General features: G+C 39.1%; 1 protein-coding gene and 1 pseudogene across 1 annotated transcript; both read left to right on the top strand.

Moving 5' to 3' along the window:
• Window positions 1-675: 675 nt before the first annotated feature.
• LOC131276633 (phosphatidylinositol transfer protein alpha isoform pseudogene) lies at window positions 676-3,958 on the top strand (annotated as a pseudogene).
• A 201-nt stretch (window positions 3,959-4,159) lies between these two features.
• Window positions 4,160-23,017, top strand: LOC101432249 (olfactory receptor 7A10-like). Its single transcript, XM_071212726.1, has 4 exons — window positions 4,160-4,190; window positions 4,836-4,963; window positions 8,182-8,290; window positions 22,074-23,017. Exons 1-4 carry the CDS (start codon window positions 4,160-4,162, stop codon window positions 23,015-23,017), a joined length of 1,212 nt encoding a protein of 403 aa, XP_071068827.1.
• The last annotated feature ends 379 nt before the right edge of the window (window positions 23,018-23,396 follow it).

The raw sequence follows: 23,396 nt of genomic DNA, 5'->3' as shown, positions 1-23,396 counted from the left end.
TTTCTAAACTTGAGAAAACAATCCATTTATAGGGAGAATATTTCTCAGCATTTTTAAAACTTGCTTTATGTCCTTGTTTCTAAGACTATAGATTAAAGGGTTTAGCATGGGTGTGACCACCATGTACATCACTGAGGCTATTGTGTCTGTTCCTGAATTTTATGTAGCAGCAGAACTAAAATACACTCCAAGAACTGTACCATAAAACATGGTCACTACTGAGGGGTGATACCCACAAGCAGAAAATGCTTTATACTTTCTCTCAGCTGTTGCAATTCTTAAAATGGAAGAGTCAATCTTGAAGTGAGAGAAAAAGATCCCAGTGAGTGGAATAGCACCCTAAGCCCAGATGTGACATTCATCACCACGTCATTGACAAAGTTTTCAGAGCAAGCAATTTGGACTAGCTGATTAAGTTCACAGGAAAAGTCGGGCATTTCCAACTTTGTACAAAAAAGACAATCATAAACCATTAAGCTATGTAAAAGAACAAAACACTTAATAACCAGGATGACAGCAACAGGAAGCCACAGACCCAGGGGTTCATGATGACCATGTAGTGAAGGGGATTACAGATGACCTTGAAGAGGTCATGTCATCACTGTGAAGAGGGAGTTTTCTAATTGTCAAAAAAGCATCAGAGGCGCGGCGTCGGCAGCGGCGCGGGAGGCGGCGAGGCCGGGGCGACGGGAGTCAGCCGGCGACCGCAGCGAGAGCGTCGAGGACAGAGCAGACCACGACGAAGGCGCACGGCAGCCGGGCCGGGCCGGGCCACGCGGAGAACGGCCGCCGGGAGGCGGGCTGGAGGCCGCGCGGGCAGCGAGCAGCCGCCGAGACGCGAAGCGACATGGTGCTGCTCAAGGAGTATCGAGTCATCCTGCCTGTGTCTGTAGATGAGTATCAAGTGGGGCAGCTGTATTCTGTGGCTGAGGCCAGTAAAAATGAAACGGGTGGTGGTGAAGGTGTGGAGGTCCTGGTGAATGAACCCTACGAGAAGGATGGTGAGAAAGGCCAGTACACACACAAGATCTACCACCTACAGAGGTGCATAAACTGGAGCCTGAGACATGGAAACATGTGGAAGCAATATATATAGACATTGCAGATCCGAGCCAGGATTACAAGGCAGAGGAAGATCCAGGAAGATTTAAATCTATCAAAACAGGACGAGGACCCTTGGGCCCCAACTGGAAGCAAGAACTTGTAAATCAGAAAGACTGCCCATACATGTGTGCGTACAAACTGGTTACCGTCAAGTTCAAGTGGTGGGGCCTACAGAACAAAGTAGAAAACTTTATACATAAGCAAGAGAGGCGTCTGTTTACAAACTTCCACAGGCAGCTGTTCTGTTGGCTTGATAAGTGGGTTGACCTGACAATGGACGACATTCGAAGAATGGAAGAAGAGACAAAGAGACAGCTGGATGAGATGAGACAAAAGGACCCAGTGAAAGGAATGACAGCTGATGACTAAAGCCACCCCTTCCCCTTCTGCACTTTTTGCAAGACATTGGTCAACAGGAAGGCCCAGCAGCTCCACCCTCCCGAATGACAGGCCATCTTTGGACGCAGCCTTTCTGTGCCCATTCTTCAAGCAACTTTCAGTCCCTTACTGTAGCAAATTCTAGATGCCCTTTAATATTGTGAACAAGTAGACCTGGTATTATGAAGCTGTGTGTGCGGGAGCCTGCTCCTCGGAGATGTGTGGCATGGAGGCCACTGGATTTACAGCTCCTGCCTCTCTCTCCATTATGTTCTGACCCACTTCTGTGTGTGCTCCATGCCCAACTTTATTTCCAAGTGACATTTTTAGTCGTTCGAAATAGCTGCCTTTTGTGATGTGGTGATTTCAATTTGTTTTCAACCTTGGGATAAATTGAGTGTTTTGCCTCCTGGGCAGATCTTCATAATTTTGAGTGTTGACCTGGGGAGAGGGGATGAGTTAGAAATGCAGTTATTTCCGCCATTTTCACGGAATAGCAGTGTGGCTTCATAACTCTTGACCTCTGTTCCTGGTAATCCATTGTTAGGAGGTTCTTGAAACCAGGGAGGCACTCAAGGCCCAGCCAGTCTCTTAAGAAAATTTAACATGAATAATCCCAGCCCTGACAATGTATCTCTGGTCACTATTCTTAGAAACACCTAAGGCTTCTCAGCCCTCCTGCCCACGCTGTCTCAGTCTCTCAGCAGAGCCCCATACAGTTCCCCATTTGGAGGGACTGGTCCAGCATGGCCCTTAGAATTGAGTCTGTCACATATATACTTACCAGCCTGATCCCCTGAGGAGCTCGGTATGTCCCTGCTCCTGGTCCCTTTTGGGTTGGTGCTGCCACTCAGCAATAATCCTTTTCTCTCTGCTTTCTTAGATCCTTGTCCTCTGTCTTTGAGGCTGGTTAGGTATGAAGAGCCCTTATCTTCTCATGCCGCACACATGAGCATGCAAAAAGCTTCCTTCCCAGCAGAACATGTTCCCTCTTGTCTTCAGGGGTGCTGGAAAGGAATTTGGGGATCAAGGACTCGATGTATCCTGTCCCCACACGGAGTTCTGTCCTGGACAATCAAGTGCAAGTAGTGATTGTACTACACCAGAGTAGGCTGGTGAGAAAGTCCAGGTTCAGGCAAATGGAAACTGCTGAGGGGTCCATAACTTCCTACAACTTGGCAGAACCTGAGTATGCCCTATAATGCAACCTGACATTTCTCTCCCAAGCCTCGGGAAGTGTGTTGATCTGAGTATGCATTGATCCAAGCCAGTGCTAGCCTAATGAGAGAGACCGAATCTCTGTTAGGGGAGCAAGAAGTAGAATGGGATGATTTATCCTTATGCTTTTGTAGTTTTCTTTGCCTTACTCATTTCTAAGTGCAATAAGGGAGTGTCTGACAGGATCACACTTGTGACACCCTGATGGATGCTTTCCTGTGGCCCTCCCAGAGCAAGCGTTGACAGGCTCAGACCTCTCAAGCTGGTCAGCTTTGACCTTCATTGAAGTCCCTTTGGGACCAGGATATGTCCTTTTACAGACACCTTCCTTTCTATTGGTCTCCTCACCTTGTGGGGTCTATAAGTTATTGCATTTCAGTTGGTTATTAGTATTTATTTGACTGGAAAAGTTGAAGAAGAGGCATTCCTACTGGAGAAAAATGTAAATGTGTTCCTGTTTTGACTCTTACATTTGTGCTTAAAGATTTCCCTTCTTCATTCATCAACTAAACAAAGTCTAGAAGTGGGTTATCCTGGGAAAAACAAACTGATATTCAAAGCAGACAGTTGTTTATGCGGTTTGAGGGTTAGCAGATGTTAGTGCCCTTCCTTCAGCTCTGCTTAAGATCCAGGAATATTCCTTCAGCTGGTGGTGGGGGGCAGGGGACATTTTCTTTATCTGACTTTTCTCTGGCTTCTCCCACCTCCACATATTGCCCCAGTTTGACCTGAAATAAAAGTATCATCGTGAGCTGAACTCATAAAGATAGAGGAAGGAGGACCCCGGTCCATTTCACCCCCATGGATGGTGTTGCTGCTGGGCAACAGTGTTGGCTTCTTTTAAATACCCCCTTCCCTCCTCACCTGCCTCCCAAACTGACTAGGACTCAGGGGGGGTTGGCTCTGAGGATGTGCCATGCCCTTTCTCCAACCAGCTGCTTCCATTAGATTTCCCAAGACATGGTCCCAACTGGAAGCAGCAGTGCCTCTGTAGGAGGGATACTGGGCTCAGTCTTCGCATGCAGGTCAGGGACAGGGTCAGTATTGGGGGCATGTGTGTATCTTCCCAAGTTCTCTCAGTCCCTGCTGGGACTCCCTGACTTTTTTGGTTGGTTCCTAGTGGCACTTCTTTTACAAAATACACTTTGTAGAACTGATTAGAATACCTTGTTTATTTAATGTGAGTTTGTGCCTTTTTGTCTGAATCTTCCAATACAGGTATATTGGGGTAAAAAGTCTAATAAAATCTTAGACAGCTTTCTGGAAAAAAAAAAAAAAAAAAACATTAGAAAAAACATCTGTCCGAGAGAGTTTTCAGAAGTTATGGTTTTACTCTCTGTCTGGATAAATCAGCAGCATCTTTGGGACAGTGGTGGAGATAAAACTGATATCTGTAAAAGACAATTTTAAAGAAAGAAGTGCATGGGTGTGGAAGCAAGAGTCTGAGATGATAGCCAAGATGACGAGCAGGTTCCCAGTTAGGCGACCAGGTACACAGACAGGAAACGCCCAAAGAGGAGGAGCTGCATTCTCATATCTTCAGAGACGCCCAGGAAGACAAACTCTAAATCATGTGTTTGGTTTTCCATGTAGCTTATTAAACTCCTAGAAAAGAAGCCAGAACAACGAGAATTTAGACACATGTAGTGACCTGCAAATTATAGTCAAAGCTGTGTTTTGTAACCACACTAAATTAATGCTCCTGCCTTTCCTTGACACTTTTACTGACTAGCCATCCATGTCCTTAATTGGAAAGGATTTCTCACTTCAATATATTCCACTACAAATTCTCATAGAAGTTATTTTATTCAACAAGTAGATTGACCCATCATTTTTTACTCAGTAATGAAAAGTTGGGGTAATGTCTATTGGTGATGATAGCACAATACTCTGAATGTACTTAAAACTACCAAGTCATACACTTTTCAATAAATAAAATGTGAAATTTTGTGATGTATACAGGTTAGTACAATTAATTTTTTAAAATAATTAATGAGGTATACTTTTTAACAATATCAAAGACTTGCTATTGTTACGATGCCATTTCTTTCCAATCTGGTCTATACATTCAACTAATTCAGTTTTCTAAAATGCCAGCAGGTTATTTTGAGTATATTGGCAAATTACTTCTAAAGTTTATATGGGAAGCCGTGGACTGGCGGGACCTTTCCCACTGGGGCTGGCGGCCGCAGTGTTTGCTGAGAACTGTCGGTTCTGTGGTGGTGTTCCTGGGCCCTGTGGTCCCCGGATGCGTGGTCCCCAGGTCAGTGTCCCCTGAGCCCCCATAGCCTGTGTTCCACGGACCTACATGCCCTGGGTCTGCAGAGTCCCAGACTGCCCTTTCCCAAGTCCAGCACTCCCGGAGTTCCGGGATTGCCTTAGCCCTACGGTTTTGGACTGACTCCACGGGTGGGAGGGATTTGTTGGGGGGTGCAGTAGGGGGGCCTGGCTAGTGTGGGTTCAATTTTCTGGTTTCCCCGCCCCCCCCCCCCGTTTTATTTTCTTTTTTGCACTTGGAGGAGCATACCGGCTTTCTTGGGGAGAGTCTGGAAGAGAGGAGTGGCGAATCTGCTGAGAAAGCCCAATTCACCTAAACACTCTGAGTTAGGAAACTTGGCCTGGGAGAAGGTGGAGTCAGAAAACCAACAAGTCCTCTCATAGCACACCTAAAGGAGAGGGACTATAGGAGTTGCTTTCTAAGCCTCCAATAGCATACTTGGGGTTCCTAGTGAGGTGTGGGTGCTCTCTTTCTGGAGATTGAGTCATTGTTTTCTGTGTGTAGCTGATTCAACAAGGACCCACTTGAATCTCCTACTGGACCTCTCAGGCAGCTTCCTGCTGCCTGGGAGAGAGGGAAGTGAGGAAGGGAGAAATGGGGGAATGTCAGATCCCTAAGCATTTTATTTAACTACAAACAGGATTCCTTGCTTGAAACTTTCCCTAGTATTTGGTTGGTTTTTCCTTGTATTTCCTTCCTCTTTATCCCCCAAAGGCCCTTTTTTCTTTCTTTTTTCTTTCTTTCTCTTTTTCTTTTTCCTGCTTACTTCCCACTCCCTTTTGTCACCTTTCCCCCCCTTCCTTCCTTCCTTCCTTCCTTCCTTCCTTCCTTCCTTCCTTCCTTCCTTCCTTCCTTCCTTCCTTCCTTCCTCTGCTTTCTTATTCTTCTTACATTGGGTGCTGCAGGGAGAGCTTCACATTTGTTGTATTTCCTCATCCTCCATTTACTCTTTTCTGTGTGTATTGATTTTGGCCACCAACACAATTCCCTTTTCTCTACATCTTTCTATCCTTCATCATTAATTGTTTCTCTTACATTACACCTCACTTTGTTTGCCCCCCTATTTTTTGACTTTTTATTACTAATACCTTTTTCTGTTTTTTGCCTTATATTCACTCTTTACATTATTGTCCTCTCTTTTCTCTTTCCCTCTCTCCTAAAAATCATGGTTCCACCAACTCCTAGCAGTTTTGAGAAATATTTCTATAAACTATCAAAATACTACTGCTAACTATAGTCCATATCTTACATGTTATTTTCTCCCAACCCAAGCTATTGTTTTTAATATATTCTTATTACAGAGGTTGTGAACTTGCAAAACAATCATGCACATGTGTAGAATTCCCATTCAAACACAATCAACTAATACATTCTAATATCGTGGAATATTTATTACAGATTATGTGATAATACCATCAGACTATACTACAACCATTGTCCATAACAAACATTTGGTTCACTTTTTCCATAATTTCCTATTATCATCAGAGAACATCATTGGCATTGATGCAAGAATATTACAGTACTGCTCTTAATCACAGTCCATAGCTCACATCAACTGTATTTTTCCCATGCATCTCCACATTCCCACCACGTGCAGCAGTGATGTACGTCTGTTCCAGCTCACAGAAGGACACTCTTGCATCTGTATCATTAAGCACAATTTCATACACCTCTGGGTTCAATGTATTACTCAGTCCCTAGATTATTCTCTAGCTTTCTTTCAATTGATATTTACATCCCTGGACTATCTTTTTCGTCCAGATTACCATTTATAAACCAGCTGCTTCTCACTATGTTACCATCAAATCTATGCATTTCCAAACTTTTACAGTCAGGTTAATTAAAACGCCTACATATACTAAGCATTAGTAGTTCTTCTCAACTCTTATCTCCTAATAATATATACTTTAGGTTCTAACTCCATGCATTTATTCTTTGTATTTGATTCTTATTAATGAGACCATACAATATTTGCCTTTTTGTTTCTGATTTATTTCACTTAGCATATTGTTTTCAAGATTCATCTATGTTAACACATGTGGCCCAAATTCATTTTTTCTTATTGTAGAATAGTATTCCATTTTATATATAAATACACACACACACATATATATACATATATATGCAACTTTTTTTATTCCATTGATTGGTTGATGGACACTTGGATTGTTTTCAACTTTTGGCAATTGTGATTATAGCTGCAATGAACATCAGTGTGCAGAAGTGGGTTCGTGTCAGTTTTCAGTTTTCGATATATTCCTAGTAGAGGAATTGCTGGATCATATAGCAGTTCTGTATTTAGCTTCCTGAGGAACTGCCAAACTGCCTTCCACTGGGACTGCACTGTTTTACAATCTCATCAACCATGAAGTTGTTTATTTATTTTTCCACATCCTGTCCAGCACTCCTTTTTTTTTTAAATAATGGCCATTCATTGTGGTGCAAGATGATATATCATTGTCATTTTGATTTGCATTTCCCTATTATCTAGTGATATGAAATATATTTTCATTTGTTTTTTGGCCATTTGTGTTTCTTCTTTGGGGAAATGTTTTTTTTTTTAATCTTTTGCCAATTTTTAAATTGGTATTGCTTGCTCTTTTAGTCTTTAGCCGTATGATCTCTTTGTATAGAATGGAAATCACATTCTTATCAGATACGTGGTTTCCAAATATTTTCTCCCATTGAGTTAGCTGCCTTTTCACCTTTTTGACGAAGTTCTTTGAATCACAAAAGTGTTAAGTTTGAGGAGTTTCCTTTTATCCATGCTTAATTTAATTGTTTATGCTTTCTGTGTGAGGTTAAAGAATGCATCACCTACTAACAGGACTTGATGGTTTCCCACAAATTTTTTCCTGGAGATTTATGGTTCTTGCTTTTATATTTATTTCTTTTATCCATGTTGAGTTAATTGTTTATACGGTGTGGGATTGGGGTCCTCTTTCTTTTTTGACAATGGATATCCAGGTAGGCAGATTTGACATTCAGCCATATATATTTTTCATGCCTTTCTGAGGAGAAGATACATTCTTCCTGTCTTTTATAGCTTGTGACTGCTTCAAGGCCATCTGTCATCCCCTGCATTATGTCTTCATCATGAACTTCCAATTTTGTCTTCCTGTTACTGGTAACATGATTATTCAGTGCTCCAGACTCGCTTTTACATGGCGTAATGATTTTGCAATTGTCTTTTAGTACAGATTTGGAAATCCCCCATTTTTTTCTGCGAATATAATCAGGTGGTCCAACTTGCATATTCTGACACTTACCTCAATGATCTAGTGCTGTATTTTGCAACTGAGCTTGTGGGTATTATTACTCACACTGGGATCATTTTCTCTTACTCTAAGATTGTATCCTCCATTTTGAGAAATTTAACATCTGGGCACAAGTATAAAGCATTTTCTACCTGTGGTCTCACGTCTCAGTAGTATCCTTGTTTTATGAATCTTCTGCGGCTACCCCAAATTCAAGGAGAAATGCCATAGCCTCAGTGATGTACACGGTGGTCACTCCCCTGCTGAAATACTTTATCTACAGTCTTAGAAACAGGGACATAAAGCAGGTCTTAAAAAAAACAAACTCTCCAGAAGATAATATTCTCCCTATGAAGATATCATTTTTCTCAAGTTTAGAGACGTGTTTAAGATGAACTAAGGTCAAACAATGTGAGATCTAAGTATAGTTGCTTTTATCATTATCTTATGATTATCTGGTAATTGCCTGATTTCCTGAATTCTTTCTTTTTAGTTTTGTATACATCAAAAACACTGTTTCTCCTATTGTTGTTTTTTTTAATCATTTGACTTCCCTGTTTGTATCCCCTGTTTTCAGTGTTGAAGACAGCATAATGTTTAATATTGGGCATTGGGTATGCACTATATAATTATAGGAGGTGCTGGAGTCAAGAAGCTGTGCTCAGTCCCTGCCGAAAGAAAGCAGCTGCACTTGTGTTATATGCTTCTGGTGAAAATCCTTTATGTGATCAAGGGCTGTGACCCCATTGCCAGGGTTTATGTAAACTGGTTCCAGAAAGAGGTTACATACTGCACTGGATACACTATCTGATTAAGTTTACAGAAATTCACATTCTTCCTTCTCTGATACGTGATTTTCTCCTGCACTTGCCCCAACATAAGATAGGTGAGGGTGTAATAGACTTTAGAATCTCTGATTCTTCCAATGTTGACAATCCCAGCAATCTGTAGTTCTTCCAGGGATGTAATGGGGCTCTTTAAATATTATTGTGAGAGGCAGAAGCATTTTCAGGAAATTTTCCTTTGCAATTTCTGCAATAATGGTCCTTCTTTATAGACCATATATATTAACATGGGTTTTCACCAATTGCAGACTCTTGTTGAACTATTATTTACAAATACTAGGAAATAATTTTGGGGATTTTATTCAGACCATAAGTGTTCTTTGTGAGGTAGACTAAAGTGGATGCTACCTTCATCACCTCACCTCAGAATCCTCATTTTGATTGGCAAAGAAGAGTGGCATTTTGGAATAGAATCATTCTGCTAATGCTAATTTTTTAGTAAATCTTTTCTTTTTATTTCTTTCCCCTTCCTCCCCATCCCAGTTGTCTGTTCTCTGTGTCCATTTGCTGCATGTTCTTCTTTGTCCACTTCTGTGGTTGTCAGCGGCACAAGAATCTGTGTCTCTTTTTGTTGCGCCATCTTGTTGTGTCATCTGTCAGTGTGTGCAGCACTATTCCTGAGGAGGCTGCACTTTTCTTTTGCGCTGGGCAGCTCTCTTTACGGGGCACACTTCTTGTGCATGCGGTTCCCCTATGTAGTGGGCTCCCCTGTGTGGCATGGCACTCCTTGTGTGCATCAGCACTGCGCATGGGTCAGCTCCACACGGGTCAAGGTGGCCGGGGGTTTGAACCGTGGACCTCCCATGTGGTAGACCGATGCCCTATCCACTGGGCCAAGTCCGCTTACTGAGCAAGTCATTTTTATTTTATACATATTAATAAACATCCAATCCATCCAAAGTGTACAATCAATGGTATTTGCTAAAAATCACATACTTGTGTGTTCATCACTTTAATCATTATCAGAGCATTTTCATTTCAATATTAATAATAAACAAAAAACAGACAAAAGAACAAGAAAATTCCTTTCCTCTCATTCCCTCTGTGCTTCTCCCACTGTACATAGCTGCAGTTTCTGGCTATTATATCCAAAGAATATAAACAATGACTTTTAGTATAATCACAATGTTGTACCTTCAAATTTCAAAAATTTTAGAACAATTTCAGTACTCCAAAAAGATAGATTCTACACCCCTTAACATTATTTCCTCAGACCTACATAACCATTAATCTACTTTCATCTTTATGAATTGACTTATAGTTACATTTTATACAAATGGAGTTATACAAGACATAGTTCTCTATATCTGGTCTCCTTTACATAGTATAATGTATTTCCCTGATATTAACATATTGTACTATTATCCCTTATATTTGTTTAGCTTCAAAGAAAAATGGTTGTACATATGCAATTCTACCCATATTCAAATTTCACTTAAAATATTTATATTTCATATAATATATTTAGTTCATAATAGGGCAATCATATAGTATTTGTCATTTTGTGTCCTACTTGCTTCATTCAAGATAATATCCTCTAGATTCATCCATGTTGTTATATATTTCATGACTTCATTTCTTCTTACTGCTGCATTATATTCCATTGTGTTTATTCTCCACAATTTGTTGGTCTATTCATCATTTGATGAACACATGGGTTTTTCACAACTTTTGGCTATCATGAATAATGTTGCTATGAACATCAGTATGCAGATATCTGTTCACATCACTACTATCTGTTCTTCAGGATATACCTAACAATGGTTTTGCTGGGTTCCAGAACAAGTCTATATTCAACTTCCACAGTGGCTGCACCATTCTACATTCCCACCAATAGTGAATAAGCATTCTTATCTCTCCACATCCTCTCCAACAGTTTTTTGACTTTTTAATAGCAGCCAGTGTACTAGGTATGGAATGGTGTCTCATTGTGTTTTTATTTGAATTTTCCTAATCACTAGTGATGATGCACACTTTTTTCAAGTATTTCTACATCATTTTATTTCTTCTTTGGACAATTTTCTTTTCAATTCTTTTGTCCATTTTAATATCAGATACTTTTTCTTCTTATTGTTGAGTTGTATGATCTCCTTATATATCATGGATATTAAACCTTTATCAGATATGTGATTACCAAATATTTTCTCCCCTTCAGTCAGTTGCCTTTTCACACTTTTGACCAAGTCTTTTGAGGTGCAAAAGTTTTGAAGTTTGAAGAGGTTCCTTTTATCTATAAATCTTTTGCTGCTCATGCTTTGAGTATAAAGTTTAAGGATATACATCCTACCACAAGTTCCTGAAGATGTTTTCCTACATTTTCTTCTAGTAGTTTTATGGTTGCTGTTTTTATATTTTAGTTCTTGATCCACTTTGTGTTAATTTTTGTGAGAGAGGGGTCTTCTTTCTTTTGAATATAGCTATCTATTTACCCCAGCACCATTTGTTGAATAGACTGTACTGGCCCAGTTAGGTGGGCTTAAGGGCTTTGCAAAAAGCCACTTGACTGTCGATGCAAAGGTCAATTTCTGAGATTATGATTCAGTTCAATGGGTCAATCTATCTGTTCTTACACCAGTACAATGCTACTTTTTACCACAGTAGCTAAGTAATATGCTTTAGTAAGGAAGTGAGTGTCCTCCAACTTCTTTCTTCTTTTTCAAGACACTATTTGCTATTCAGGGCCTGTAGCAGTTTGATGTAGTTATGAATTCCAAAAAATAGATATTGGATTATGTTTATGAACTGGTCTGTATGTGGGCTTGATTACATTATGACTAGGACTTTGAATGGGATATGTCAGTAAGGTGTTGAGTGCCAATCCCTTGGTGGATGAAGATTCACAGATAAAAGACATGGAAAAGTACAGAGGTGGAAGTTTTGGATATTGTTCTGATGTTGGACTTTGATGCTGAAGCCTTAAGCTGGAGCCCCAGCAAGTGAGCACTTAGAAGAAAGAGAAGTAAGCCTCAGGAAGAGAGGACATGAGCCAGGAAAAAAATGTAGAGAGATAGAGACAGCTCTTTAGACATGGCAGAAACCCTGGGGAGAGAGACAGAGTTGGCCACCTGATAAGTCTTGCTGCAGAACGTGGCAAAAGACTTTGGTGTGGGAAATAACTTCCGCTTTATGACCTGGGAACTGAAAACTCCTACCCCAAATAAATAACCTTTATAAAAAACAACCAATTTCTGGTATTTTGCATCACCACCCCTTTGGCTGTCTAATACAGGGCACCTAACACTTCCACATAAATTTGATTATGGCTTTTTGATTTCTGCAAAAAAGACTACAGGGATTTTGGGGATTATATTGAATCTGTCAATAAGTTTGGATACAATTGACATCTTAATGATATTTCATCTTCCAATCCATGAAAACGGAATGTCCTTCCATTTACTTAAGTTTTCTTCAGTTTCTTTTAGCAATGTTTTGTTATTTTCTGAATAAAGGACTTTTATGTCCTTTGTTAAATTTATTCCTAAATATTTGATAGTTTTAGGTTCTATTATAAGTGAAATTATTTTTTTCAGATTTCCTCCTCAGGTTGCACATTAGTAATGCTTAGAAATGCTTTTGATTTTTCCATATTAACCATGTATCTCCCCACTTTCCTGAACTTGTCTATTAATTCTAGAAGATTTGTTGTGTATTTTTTAGAAATTTCTTTTTATTTTATTTTTAAATTATAGTTACTGATGATATGTAGATTATGAAACATGTTACATTAAAAAATATAAAAGTTCCCAAATAGACCCCTCACCCCCACTCCTCCCGCATCAACCACCTCTTTCATCATTGTGGCATATTCACTGCATTTGGTGAATACATTTTGGTGCACTGCTGCACTGCACGGATTACAGTTTACATTGTAGTTCATGTTCTCCCCCAGTACATTCAATGGTTATGGCAGGATCATTTCATTAGTGAATAGTGAAAGCTTTACTTTTTCTCTTCCTATTTTGGTCCCTTTTATTTATTTGTCTAGCCTAAATGCTCTAGCTAGAAATTCTAGCAAAATACTGAATAATAATGGTGAGAGTAGGCATCCTTGTCTTATTCCTGATCTCAGTGGGAAAAGTTTCAGTCTTTGACCAAGGAGTGCAATGCTAACTGTAGGTTTTTCATTTATGCATTTCACCATACTGAGAAAGCTTCCTTATATTCCTATTTTTGGTGACATTTTATTAGGAAAGGGTGCTGTATTTTGTCAAATACCTTTACTGCGTCAATTGATAAGCTCATGTGGTTTTTCTTCTTAAATTTATCGATGTGCTTTATTGCACTAATTTATTTATTTTTTGTTAAGCCATCCTTGTATACCTGGGTTAAAACCCACTTGATTTTGGTATATAATTCTTTTAATGTGCTTTTGGATGCTGTTTCCATTTATTTTGTTGAGGATTTTAGCATCTATATTCTAGAGTTAATGATTTGTAATGTTTCTAATAATGCCTTTATCTGGTTTGGTATTAGTGTGATGTTGGCTTCTAAAAATGAGTTGGGTAGCATTCTTTTTTGTTCAACGTTTTGGGAAGACCTTGAGCAAGTTTAATATTAGTGCAACTTGATTGATTGGTAGAATTCACCTGTGAAGCCCACTGATTCTGGACTTTTCATTTTTGGGAAGTTGTTATGACCGTTTCATTGTCTTCATTTGTGATTGGTTTGTTGAGGGCTTCTATTTATTCTAATGTCCAATTTATTCTAATGTCCAGAAATATAAGGGTATTTCTTTTTTTCTCATTTCACTTATTTGGCAAACAATGAATTTATTGTATTTTGTAATATATGAATCCACAGAATTAGTCTCTGCTATAGAGTCATACCCATAACAGAATGGTACTTTCAGAGAAATGAGTTTCCATTCATGCTGTCCTGAAAATTTCTGATTTTTCATTTTGTGATAATTTGAAAAATAAAACTCCTCAACTTGACATTTTCTTTCAGAAACCTCTTCAATACAAGTAAAAGAATTAGATCACTGCACATTCTCTGAATTATGATTGCCAAAAAAAAAATCATTTATCACATAAACCAATCAGTTCACCAAAATAAACTCTAGGTACAATTCTTAGCAGTAACTGCAAAGAAAATATTGTAAGTAAGTATTTCCAATGCTATACATACACTAGTGTTGTAACTTTATCCAATGGAAAGGGTGTCATTGGTGTTCTCACACTGAACATATTGATACATCATTTCCCATATTCTTATCCTGCAAGACTGTATTTTTGCAATCAATTTTTGTATCAAATAGTTTATCTGTGTGTCTTATTTTCTTTGTGAAGAAAATCTATGAATGTTGTGAAGAAATCTAATAATCATGTACTCTAGATATTCTTAAAGAAGCTAGAGGTATGCCTTTTTAATAGATGGAATTAAAAAACATTGATAAACAGGCAAACCAAAATGATACTTCTGCTATCATTATGAATAGTGTATAAAGACCAAGACTACATTGAAATACTTGGCTCCAAATATGCTGCATTTTCTGCAATCCTGGTAGTAAGAAGCTCTTGCTATAAATGTTGATAAAATAGGCAGTGTGCCTGCTAGGTAACCATCTTCTGTGTACAAGAATGCAAACCAGAATGGGGAGAAAGGGATGCTAAGGGCCAGATCATACCTACTTCAAAGCATAGCATGTACACTCAATGACAGATGCCAGTCATACTTGTACTTTGAGTGTATTTTTGGAGAAAGGGATATTTTATCTCTTTCAAAATTCCCAAGGAGTTTTCCCATTTCCTTTCTAATACAACTACTAGCTACATTAGTTCTTAAGAAAACATGTTTTATAGCACATGACATGTGTGATGGTGGAGACTGTTTCAAATCTGCCATGCACTTCTAGGTCCTCCTCTTCCTATTTTTATCTCAGAAAAAGAATTCCTGGACTTTAGCAGTGAAATGTTTTCCTCTCTAAAACTCTTAAAATAAGTATTAACAATAATATTCACATTGAATTGAAAGTATAAATTTTTCCCACAGAAAACTGAATTTTATTCTTGAAGAATCTATAAATGACTTAAAGAAAAGTCATTTAAATATCTGTTATTGGTAAAACTTTGGGTTTTGGGTTTTATTAAAGGAGAAAATTGAAGAGAGTCATTAAAATATTAAAGACTAAAGACACTAAAGACACCTCCAAGAATTGAGTGAGAAATAAATACCAGGTTACAGAGGGAAAGAGTATTATTTTCCCTGGAGAAATGAGGAACTAGATTGCTGTATTCAAACCATAAATACATGTTAAATAAAAGGAGGAAAAGACTCATTTTGAGTGAGTACATTTCTGTTCAATAGTATTAATTTGCATAATTAGAAGAATTACTTTTGGGGGCTCAACCAAGTGAAATTTTGAAAATATAAACAGTTGTCCAGAGTGGGGAAGTCAGAATAAAGACACAGAAGTTCAGAGAACACCATTTAAAGTAAGACACAGACAAAAGCATTAAAAGAGCCCCTTAACTTTTATAGCATGCCCTAAAAATGTAGAAGTTTCAAAGTGTGTATATGTCAAACACAGAGGCAATGACTCCATCTTCCACTGCCAGTTTCCAAGGGAAGCAAATGTTTAGGGGTAAGTATTAACTGAGAAGGTCTTGGATTTCATTTCCTAGTGTCTTCTAGTAATTGTAACCTTCCATTGTCCTCTCACTTCCATATCAACCTGCTCAGAGGAATTGGAAGTGCTCACATATTTTTAAGATATGTCGTCTAAAAGGTAGTTCATATCAGTTTTATTCCCTGAGTTTCCAGAATTCACACATATTGTATTTATCTATTATCTAAGGAGGAAATAGCCAGTGGTACAAAACGCCACTGGAATCAACTAGAGTGGTTCTGCTTTTGCTGTGGAAAAGAAATATCATAGGAGGGAATGCATAACAGAAAGTAACTATATAACTACAGGAATACAGAGAAATTGATGTAGAGAAAATCCACAGATATAAATTTGTTTTATTTTCTAATTTTTGCAACACAGTGGGAGGAGCTTTGCTTTTCATTACACTTAATTTATCTCAGTTCCTTTACATGGATATTTTTAATTTTCATCATTTTATATTTTCAACATAAATGTTCTGATTATTTAAACGTTCATATATTTTAGATATTTACAATATTCTTTTAATTTTCTAATACTTATTAAAAAGAGTTGTCTCAAGATCTCTGTCTGAATAATTTCAACATCTGTAGAGTTACAAACCTTTTTCCCCACTGTCTACTTTCCTTCTGGTTCTCAGCCATGGCATTTTATTTCCTTAGTGTCTATGGTGAATTTTTAAATGTGTTTTCTGCTTAATTTGCTGGGCCCATCTTTGGGATAACTCTTTGAGGAATAGATGGAAGAGAGAGGATGTAAATATGATTTCATTTTGCCATTAGCACATCAGAGGAATAGAATATTTATGTTTCCACCCTGAACGTTTAAGGCCATATAGCTGCTGTGATTTCAGAATTCTTGCTTGTCATTCAGAGAGCTTTTCTCACCAGGTAGTGCCAAGTTCAGAGAAAGTGTGTAACTTGATACCCATTTTTGATTAGTGTGTTTACATCATTAACCTTTAAATTTCAGCTATGTAATCAAGCTGCTATGTGTCAAGATGCTATGTATTCAAGAGAGCTAGAGACTGGATGATGGGATTTTAGGAAATAGGCAGGGGAAGTAGAAGGTTTTGAGCAAATACCTATATGGACAAAATCTATGATAAAATGTAGGTAAGTAGTTGTGCAGTTGTGGGATAAGACAGGTAAATAAGGTTCCTATTGTGTGGGGCTATGCAGGTTTGAGGGGGTCTAAGGTTGAGAAGATGGTCTATGGAATTGGGGGAGGTTTTTGGGTGAGTTGGTGAACATGGGAGATTGTCAGGTACATGGTTAAATCTGTAATGGTGAGAAAACTCTTTAGAAAATATAAGGAAGGGTTGCTTATTTGGGATGTTTGACGGGAGGCATCTGAGAGAGATTGCATGGGGTCAGGCTTCTAGGGAGTGTGTGATTGCTCATTTTATCATATTGTGTTGTTATCAGTGGGTGGAGACACATGCAATGAGTGGGAAAGTGGTGGACCTCCATCCTCTGATCATCAGATGTTTTCAAATAGAGAAGAGGGTATCTCTCGAGATGGTGGGTGATTCCCAATGGGAGAGGACAGACTAGCATGTCAAGCCCTCAGCATTGCTGTAAGTATCTATTAATGTTGTCCTTCAAGCAGTGAAGTTTGGTTGTCACTGTGGGCCCTGAGGGGAGTGGGAGAGGGGAATAAATGGAGGGAAGAGGGAGTAACAGGGGGCAATGGAAGTGTTCCACAAGTTCATGCAAAGATGGATATAAACCAGGTTAAATATCACCTAAAATTTAGAAAAGTGTACAGTCTAAAATATAAACCATAATATAACATGCTGGAAACATAGTTGGTAGCTTTGTTGCAATACCTGTACATCAGCTGTAGCAAATATAACATCCACATTTAAAAAGATCGTTTATGGGAAAGTGGGAAATGGGTTTAATGTTGGGTATATGGGAGTACCCTATATTGTACATGTGGCTTTACTGTTTTCTAAAACTTTTTAAAAGACAAAATAATAATTTAAAAAAAGGATGTCTACACTGAGACAGGAATGGAGGAGATTACCTTGTCACTGTACATGCAGGGCAACACCTATCACTACGATGAAAGGCAAAACATCAAAAAAAAGTTTTAAGATATTGTTCATTTCTTTGTTGTGGTGCTGTCCAGCGACTCTGCTCCAAAAGAGGTAAGGACGAACAGAGCAAGACAACACACAGCAACCGCTCTGGAGATGCAGGCTGGTGGTGCAGGTCTGATTGATTAAGTGTAGTAGCTTTTATAGACAATGAGGCAACGTGCAAGCAGCTTACTGGCTATGCTAATTTAGTGAGGCTGATTGGTTCATGTGCTCTAGTTGCTGGGGGGAAGGCAGATTTCGGAGGGACATGCCCAGGCGTGCCTGCCACATGCCTCGGCGCCATCTTTTGAGTGGAACCCTGAAGGCCTTATAGTTAGAGAGTTTTCCTATGTCTAACAAGGCATCAGCAGCTTGCCCACATTTCTTAATACCCAAATTTATATTTTACTGTATTTAACTTTTCCTATATAATTTTGTATTCTATTTCTAATCTTTAAACCTGTCAATACTATTTCATTGTCCTAATAATTAAATTTGGCAATATATTAAACTTCGTTTTTTAAGAAATTTTGGATCACAGAAGTGTTTGACTATGGCAAGGGAGGACCACGTTGTGAGGTGTCATTAATGGGGGATACATGGGTGGGAGGGAGTTCTCCAGGGTATGCATATCTCATATATAGATATAGTTGGATGTTCTTTGGTTACTGTTATAGTGGTTAGAGTTATACATAACAACTGAGGGAGTGTTAAGTTAAAAGTTGAGGAGCTCTGTCATATTTCCCAGTGGAACAGCAGCAATCCCCCAAGTGCAAAGACAAAGATCTGTAAAGAAGGAAGGTCCAATGATAGGCACTTGATACTGATGACTATGCTTATGAACCTGTGTGCTTGAAATTTCAACTAGGCCTACAGCTACCGGGTGCCTAAGGGTTACCTCCTGAGAGCATCCATGGTGCTCAAATGTGGCCACTCTCTAAGCCAAATTTAGCATGTAAATGAATTACCTTCCCCACAGTGCAGGACATAACTCATGGGGATGAGCCTCCCTGGTGCTAAGGGATTACTACCATTAACAGCTTGTGATGCAACTAGGAAAAGACCTTGAAAAAAGGGGGGGAAATGGTAAAGACATATGAGTTTATATGGCTAACACACTTCAGATTGAGTTGGTAGGTCATCAAAGGGGTCGCAATTACGCATGTCTTAGCAGGATCCCAGAGACAGCCAAATTAGATACCACCCTAGTTACTGGTGCTCCTTAGGGCTATGGAGACACAAATGCTCTATGGTCATGACAGATGACTCTGGAGTTCATTGCCTTGCCTACTTTGGAATTTCTGCTTCTTGTAATTTACAAGAAGCAGAAAAACAAAAAGAATGGAGTTGCACTCAGATGTGACCTCTCTACACATGCCCCTTCTGTCATGTTTACTGATTGTGTGTGTGTGTGTGTGATTGGCACTAGGGTTTGTGTATGCTCAGGAGACTTGAATTTCTATACTGTCCATGTTCCAGCTGGGCCCGGGGCCTCAGCAGAGTTGCATCACCTACTCTCTGGTTCAATCAATGTACCCATGTCAGCTGACTGGGATGTAAGAATGGTCAATCAACACAACAGGGAACCCAGAGTGTCTACAACTGCAAGCAAGAGAATGACATCCATCAGTCATGTGAGATCTAAGCCCCCTCTCAATGTAAAGGTGTTGTGGACATCACCATCCTAGTGTCCACAAGACGGAGGTATATAAAATGGATTGGAGAGGACTCACTGGTATTCTACTATAGAACTGTTGTGACTCTTTTAATAGAAGAAATTTTATCATTGACTGTTGTGACTCTAGCAATGGAAGAAATTTTATCATTTATTTAGAGGTGAAGGCCACGGGAGATGCTCAGGGCAGGGATAGAGAGAAGAGATGTGATATGGGACATTTTTGGTACTTGGAGATGTCCTGAATGATATTTCTGGGACAGATGCAGGGCATTATTTATCCTGCCATAATCCACTGGATGGACTGCAGGAAAGTGTGAACTACAATGTAAACTATGGTCCATGTGGTTTGGCAGTCTCCAGGGTGTATTCGACAAATTCAGTGAATGTGCCTTACTGATGGAAAGGAACATTGATGTGGGAGGAATGAGCTGAAGTTGGGAATGGTGTATATGAGAATCTCCTATGTTTTTTAAAGTATCATTTTGTGTGATCTATTTATTCTTTTTAAAAAGAAAGACAATACAAAAAAATCCATATTCAGCAGGAAAAAAGATGCAGCTATATTTCCTAGGACCCCATATTACCCAGGAATCTTTTTACCAGTATTTCCACTTAGGAGAGTCTTGGACTTTTTCATATGGAACCCTTCCACTAATATAGAATGCAAAGCCCTTCAGAGTTAACAGTCTTCCAAACCTGCAGCTGGCATTTGAATTGCTCTACCCAATGAGATTCGTTTTAATTTTTCATTTTTTATCTTAATCAAGTCCTTTCAATAGATGGTATTAGGGATTAATTTAAAAGAATCAGAGTCATTTATAGCTATGAGTATATTAAAGAAGAAGTAAGATCACAAATCAATAGCTCTCTACAGATCTCATGGAAGTAGAAAATGAAGGGCAAACTGATCCTAAACTACCACACATTATTGCTGAATATGGGGGAGAAAGGAGAAGCAGTGAGAAAAGGGGAAATACTCTTGAGAGATGGTGGCACCATGTATGAAAGTCAACTCCAGAGGAGATAGATTTGAGGCAGAAGATGTCTTGGTATATCCTGATTCCCTCTCCAAATCAGAGATATGGAAATCATTTGGGGAAATCTTGCAATATTAGAGCACTCATCTAAAGAGAGGTGACCTCCTCTTGGGAGAAAGGAGTCCACTGCAATAGCAGATGAACATGTAGCTCCATAGCTGTCTCCCATGGGTCAAAACTGGAACAAGTGTATTTTTTCTTTCTTACCTCCAGAGAAGTAAATTATAAGAAGTAGAAAATCAAAAAGAATAAATCATTAATGAGACTTATGGGAATGAAATCCCTAAATGAACGGAATCTCTAAATGCTTCCTCTACATCCTCTCAAGTCTACTTTACTCATCTCTGGTCCTGAGAAAACACAATTGTGTCCTCTCCATGCCCTTCCTGGAGCAGAGATTCCAATTTCATCCCTCATTCAAAGAATAGCCTGCACTGGTGATTTCAGGCACCACCTTGATAATTTTAGGTGAATCACAGAATCTTCATAAGTGCTGGGGGAAGGTATCATGGCTGCAGGGCTCTCTTTTTGGTAGAAACTTTAGGGGCAACAAAAGATTATACGCATAAAGAATGCTTAAAATACAGAGTCCTGCCTTCTTAAAAGGACTGGTTGTGCGGGGAAAAATGCATGTAACAAATGATCTTCTTTCTCCACCTGATTCCTTTGCATTAGCTTTCACTCATTTGGCTTCACTATCTAAGCAGCATTTTTCCTTGTTTCACTGCTTTTTCTTAGTCTACAATTGTTGCCATCATTTGCTTAGCCACATTCATTCATTTTTTAAAGATTTATTTTATTTATTTATTTATCCCCCCTGCCAACCCCGTTGTCTGCTCTCAATTTCCCCTTCATTGTATGTTGTCTTTTGTGTCTGTTGGTATTCTCATTAGGTGACTTTGGGAAACAATTCTGGGAATTTCCAGAGTGGGAAAGGGGTGATCTTTCTCTTAGCACCACCTCATCTCCCTCTTCTGCTACATCTTCTCATTGTTTCTCCTCTGTGTGTCTTGTTGCATCTTCTTGCTGTGTCATCTTCTCTGTATCAGCTGGCACTCCTGCATGGGGCAGCATTCCTCCACACGGTGAAACTCCCACATGGGGCAGCACTCCTGCTTTGGCCAGCCCTCTGTATGATTGAACACTAGTAAAAAAACAGCACCTCCATAAAACTGTCTCCATTTATCCAGCTTTTATTTTTCTCCTTAAATGTTGTGACATCTGGTATATTCTATGACTACTTTAAGTTACATTCTTTCTGTATTATAAAAATGTGTTATCCTCATTTCTCAGCACTGTATTCCAATTGTCTAGACATTGCATGGCATATTAAGACTAAATATACATACCTCAAGGAATGAAAGGATATTTCATAGAAACTATGGATTTCATGACTGCTTAAATTAAAGGATGATAGTGGGAAAGGAAAACTTTAACAGGGATGGCACTAGAAGTCCCCCAGGACCAGGGGGTTAATCAAAGTATACAAATTATCTTGGCTTTAAAACAGAAATCTCAGCATTTCAGCTAGAATAGTAGTGCTTGTTTACATGAAAATTATTGATTTTTTTTTTCCTTATAGGTAGTCACATCTACCACATTATGCAAAGAAATGATACCAGAATCTCAGAATTTCTACTCCTGGGATTATCAGAGGAACCAGAATTGCAGCCCCTCCTCTTTGGGCTGTTCCTGTCCATGTACCTGGTCACCTGCACTGGGAACCTGCTTATCATCCTGGCCATCATCTCAGACACCAACCTCCATACACCCATGTACTTCTTCCTCTGCAACCTGTCCCTTTGTGACATTTGTTTCTCCTCCACTACTGTCCCAAACATGCTGGTGAGTATACAGACAGAAAGTAGAGTAATAACCTATGGTGGATGCATCACACAGATATATTTTGTCTTGCTCTTTGCAGCATTGGAGGACTTCCTCCTGGCTGCAATGGCCTATGACCGCTTTGTGGCCATCTGTCATCCCCTGCACTACTCTGTCATCATGAACCGCCGGATCTGTGTCCTGCTGGTTCTGGGGTCATGGATCATGACTGTCCTGAATTCCTTGTTACAGAGCTCACTGGTTTTGCAGTTGTCCTTTTGTACACACATGGAAATCCCCCACTTTTTCTGTGAAATTAATCAGATGGTCCAACTTGCCTGTTCTGACACATTCATCATTGTCATAGTGATGTATTTTGTAGCTGGAGTGCTGGGAGGGGGTCCGGTTGCTGGGATCCTTTTCTCTTATTCTAAGATTGTTTCCTCCATATGTGCAATCTCAAAAGGTGGGAAGTATAAAGCATTTTCCACCTGTGCATCTCACCTCTTGGTGGTCTCCTTATTTTATTGTATGGGCATAGGGGTATACCTTAGTTCTGCCGCTTCACACAATACAAAATCAGTTGCTCCGGCTTCAGTGATGTACACTGTTGTCACACCCATGCTGAACCCCTTCATCTATAGTCTGAGGAATAAAGACATAAAGGGTGCTTTGAAAAAATTCTTTGGATGGAAAATATAAAGGTGTCATTATTCCTTGGTTTGAGGAAGTGCCTGTGAATGCAGCACTCAATGAAAAATCCAGATATTGTAATTCTTTAATTAGAATATGGAAGTAAAAACTGTCTCTTTCTATTCATTTCAGAGTTTCAGAGCTTTGGATTTTAAGCTGAATACTTTATTAAACTTTATCTGTCTCTTAGATTTCCAACACTTTTTCCATTTGTTCACTTTTCCAATTTCCCAATGCTATTCTCATTCTTGCAAGAGAAACAATTTGCAAATTCCAACATAATGCAAACATGGATTTCAAGGACAAATATTTTTGTGAAGTCATCAAAAACAATATATTTTTGTTTTAATGAAAGATTTATGTGTTGTCTGGTTTCTATTGAAGAAAC

The sequence above is a fragment of the Dasypus novemcinctus genome, chromosome 30 (assembly GCF_030445035.2).
Source record: "Dasypus novemcinctus isolate mDasNov1 chromosome 30, mDasNov1.1.hap2, whole genome shotgun sequence".
In the NCBI taxonomy this organism is placed as follows: Eukaryota; Metazoa; Chordata; class Mammalia; order Cingulata; family Dasypodidae; genus Dasypus; species Dasypus novemcinctus.
The sequence above is the reverse complement of the archived record's forward strand: the minus strand, read 5'-3'. Positions and strand labels throughout refer to the sequence as shown.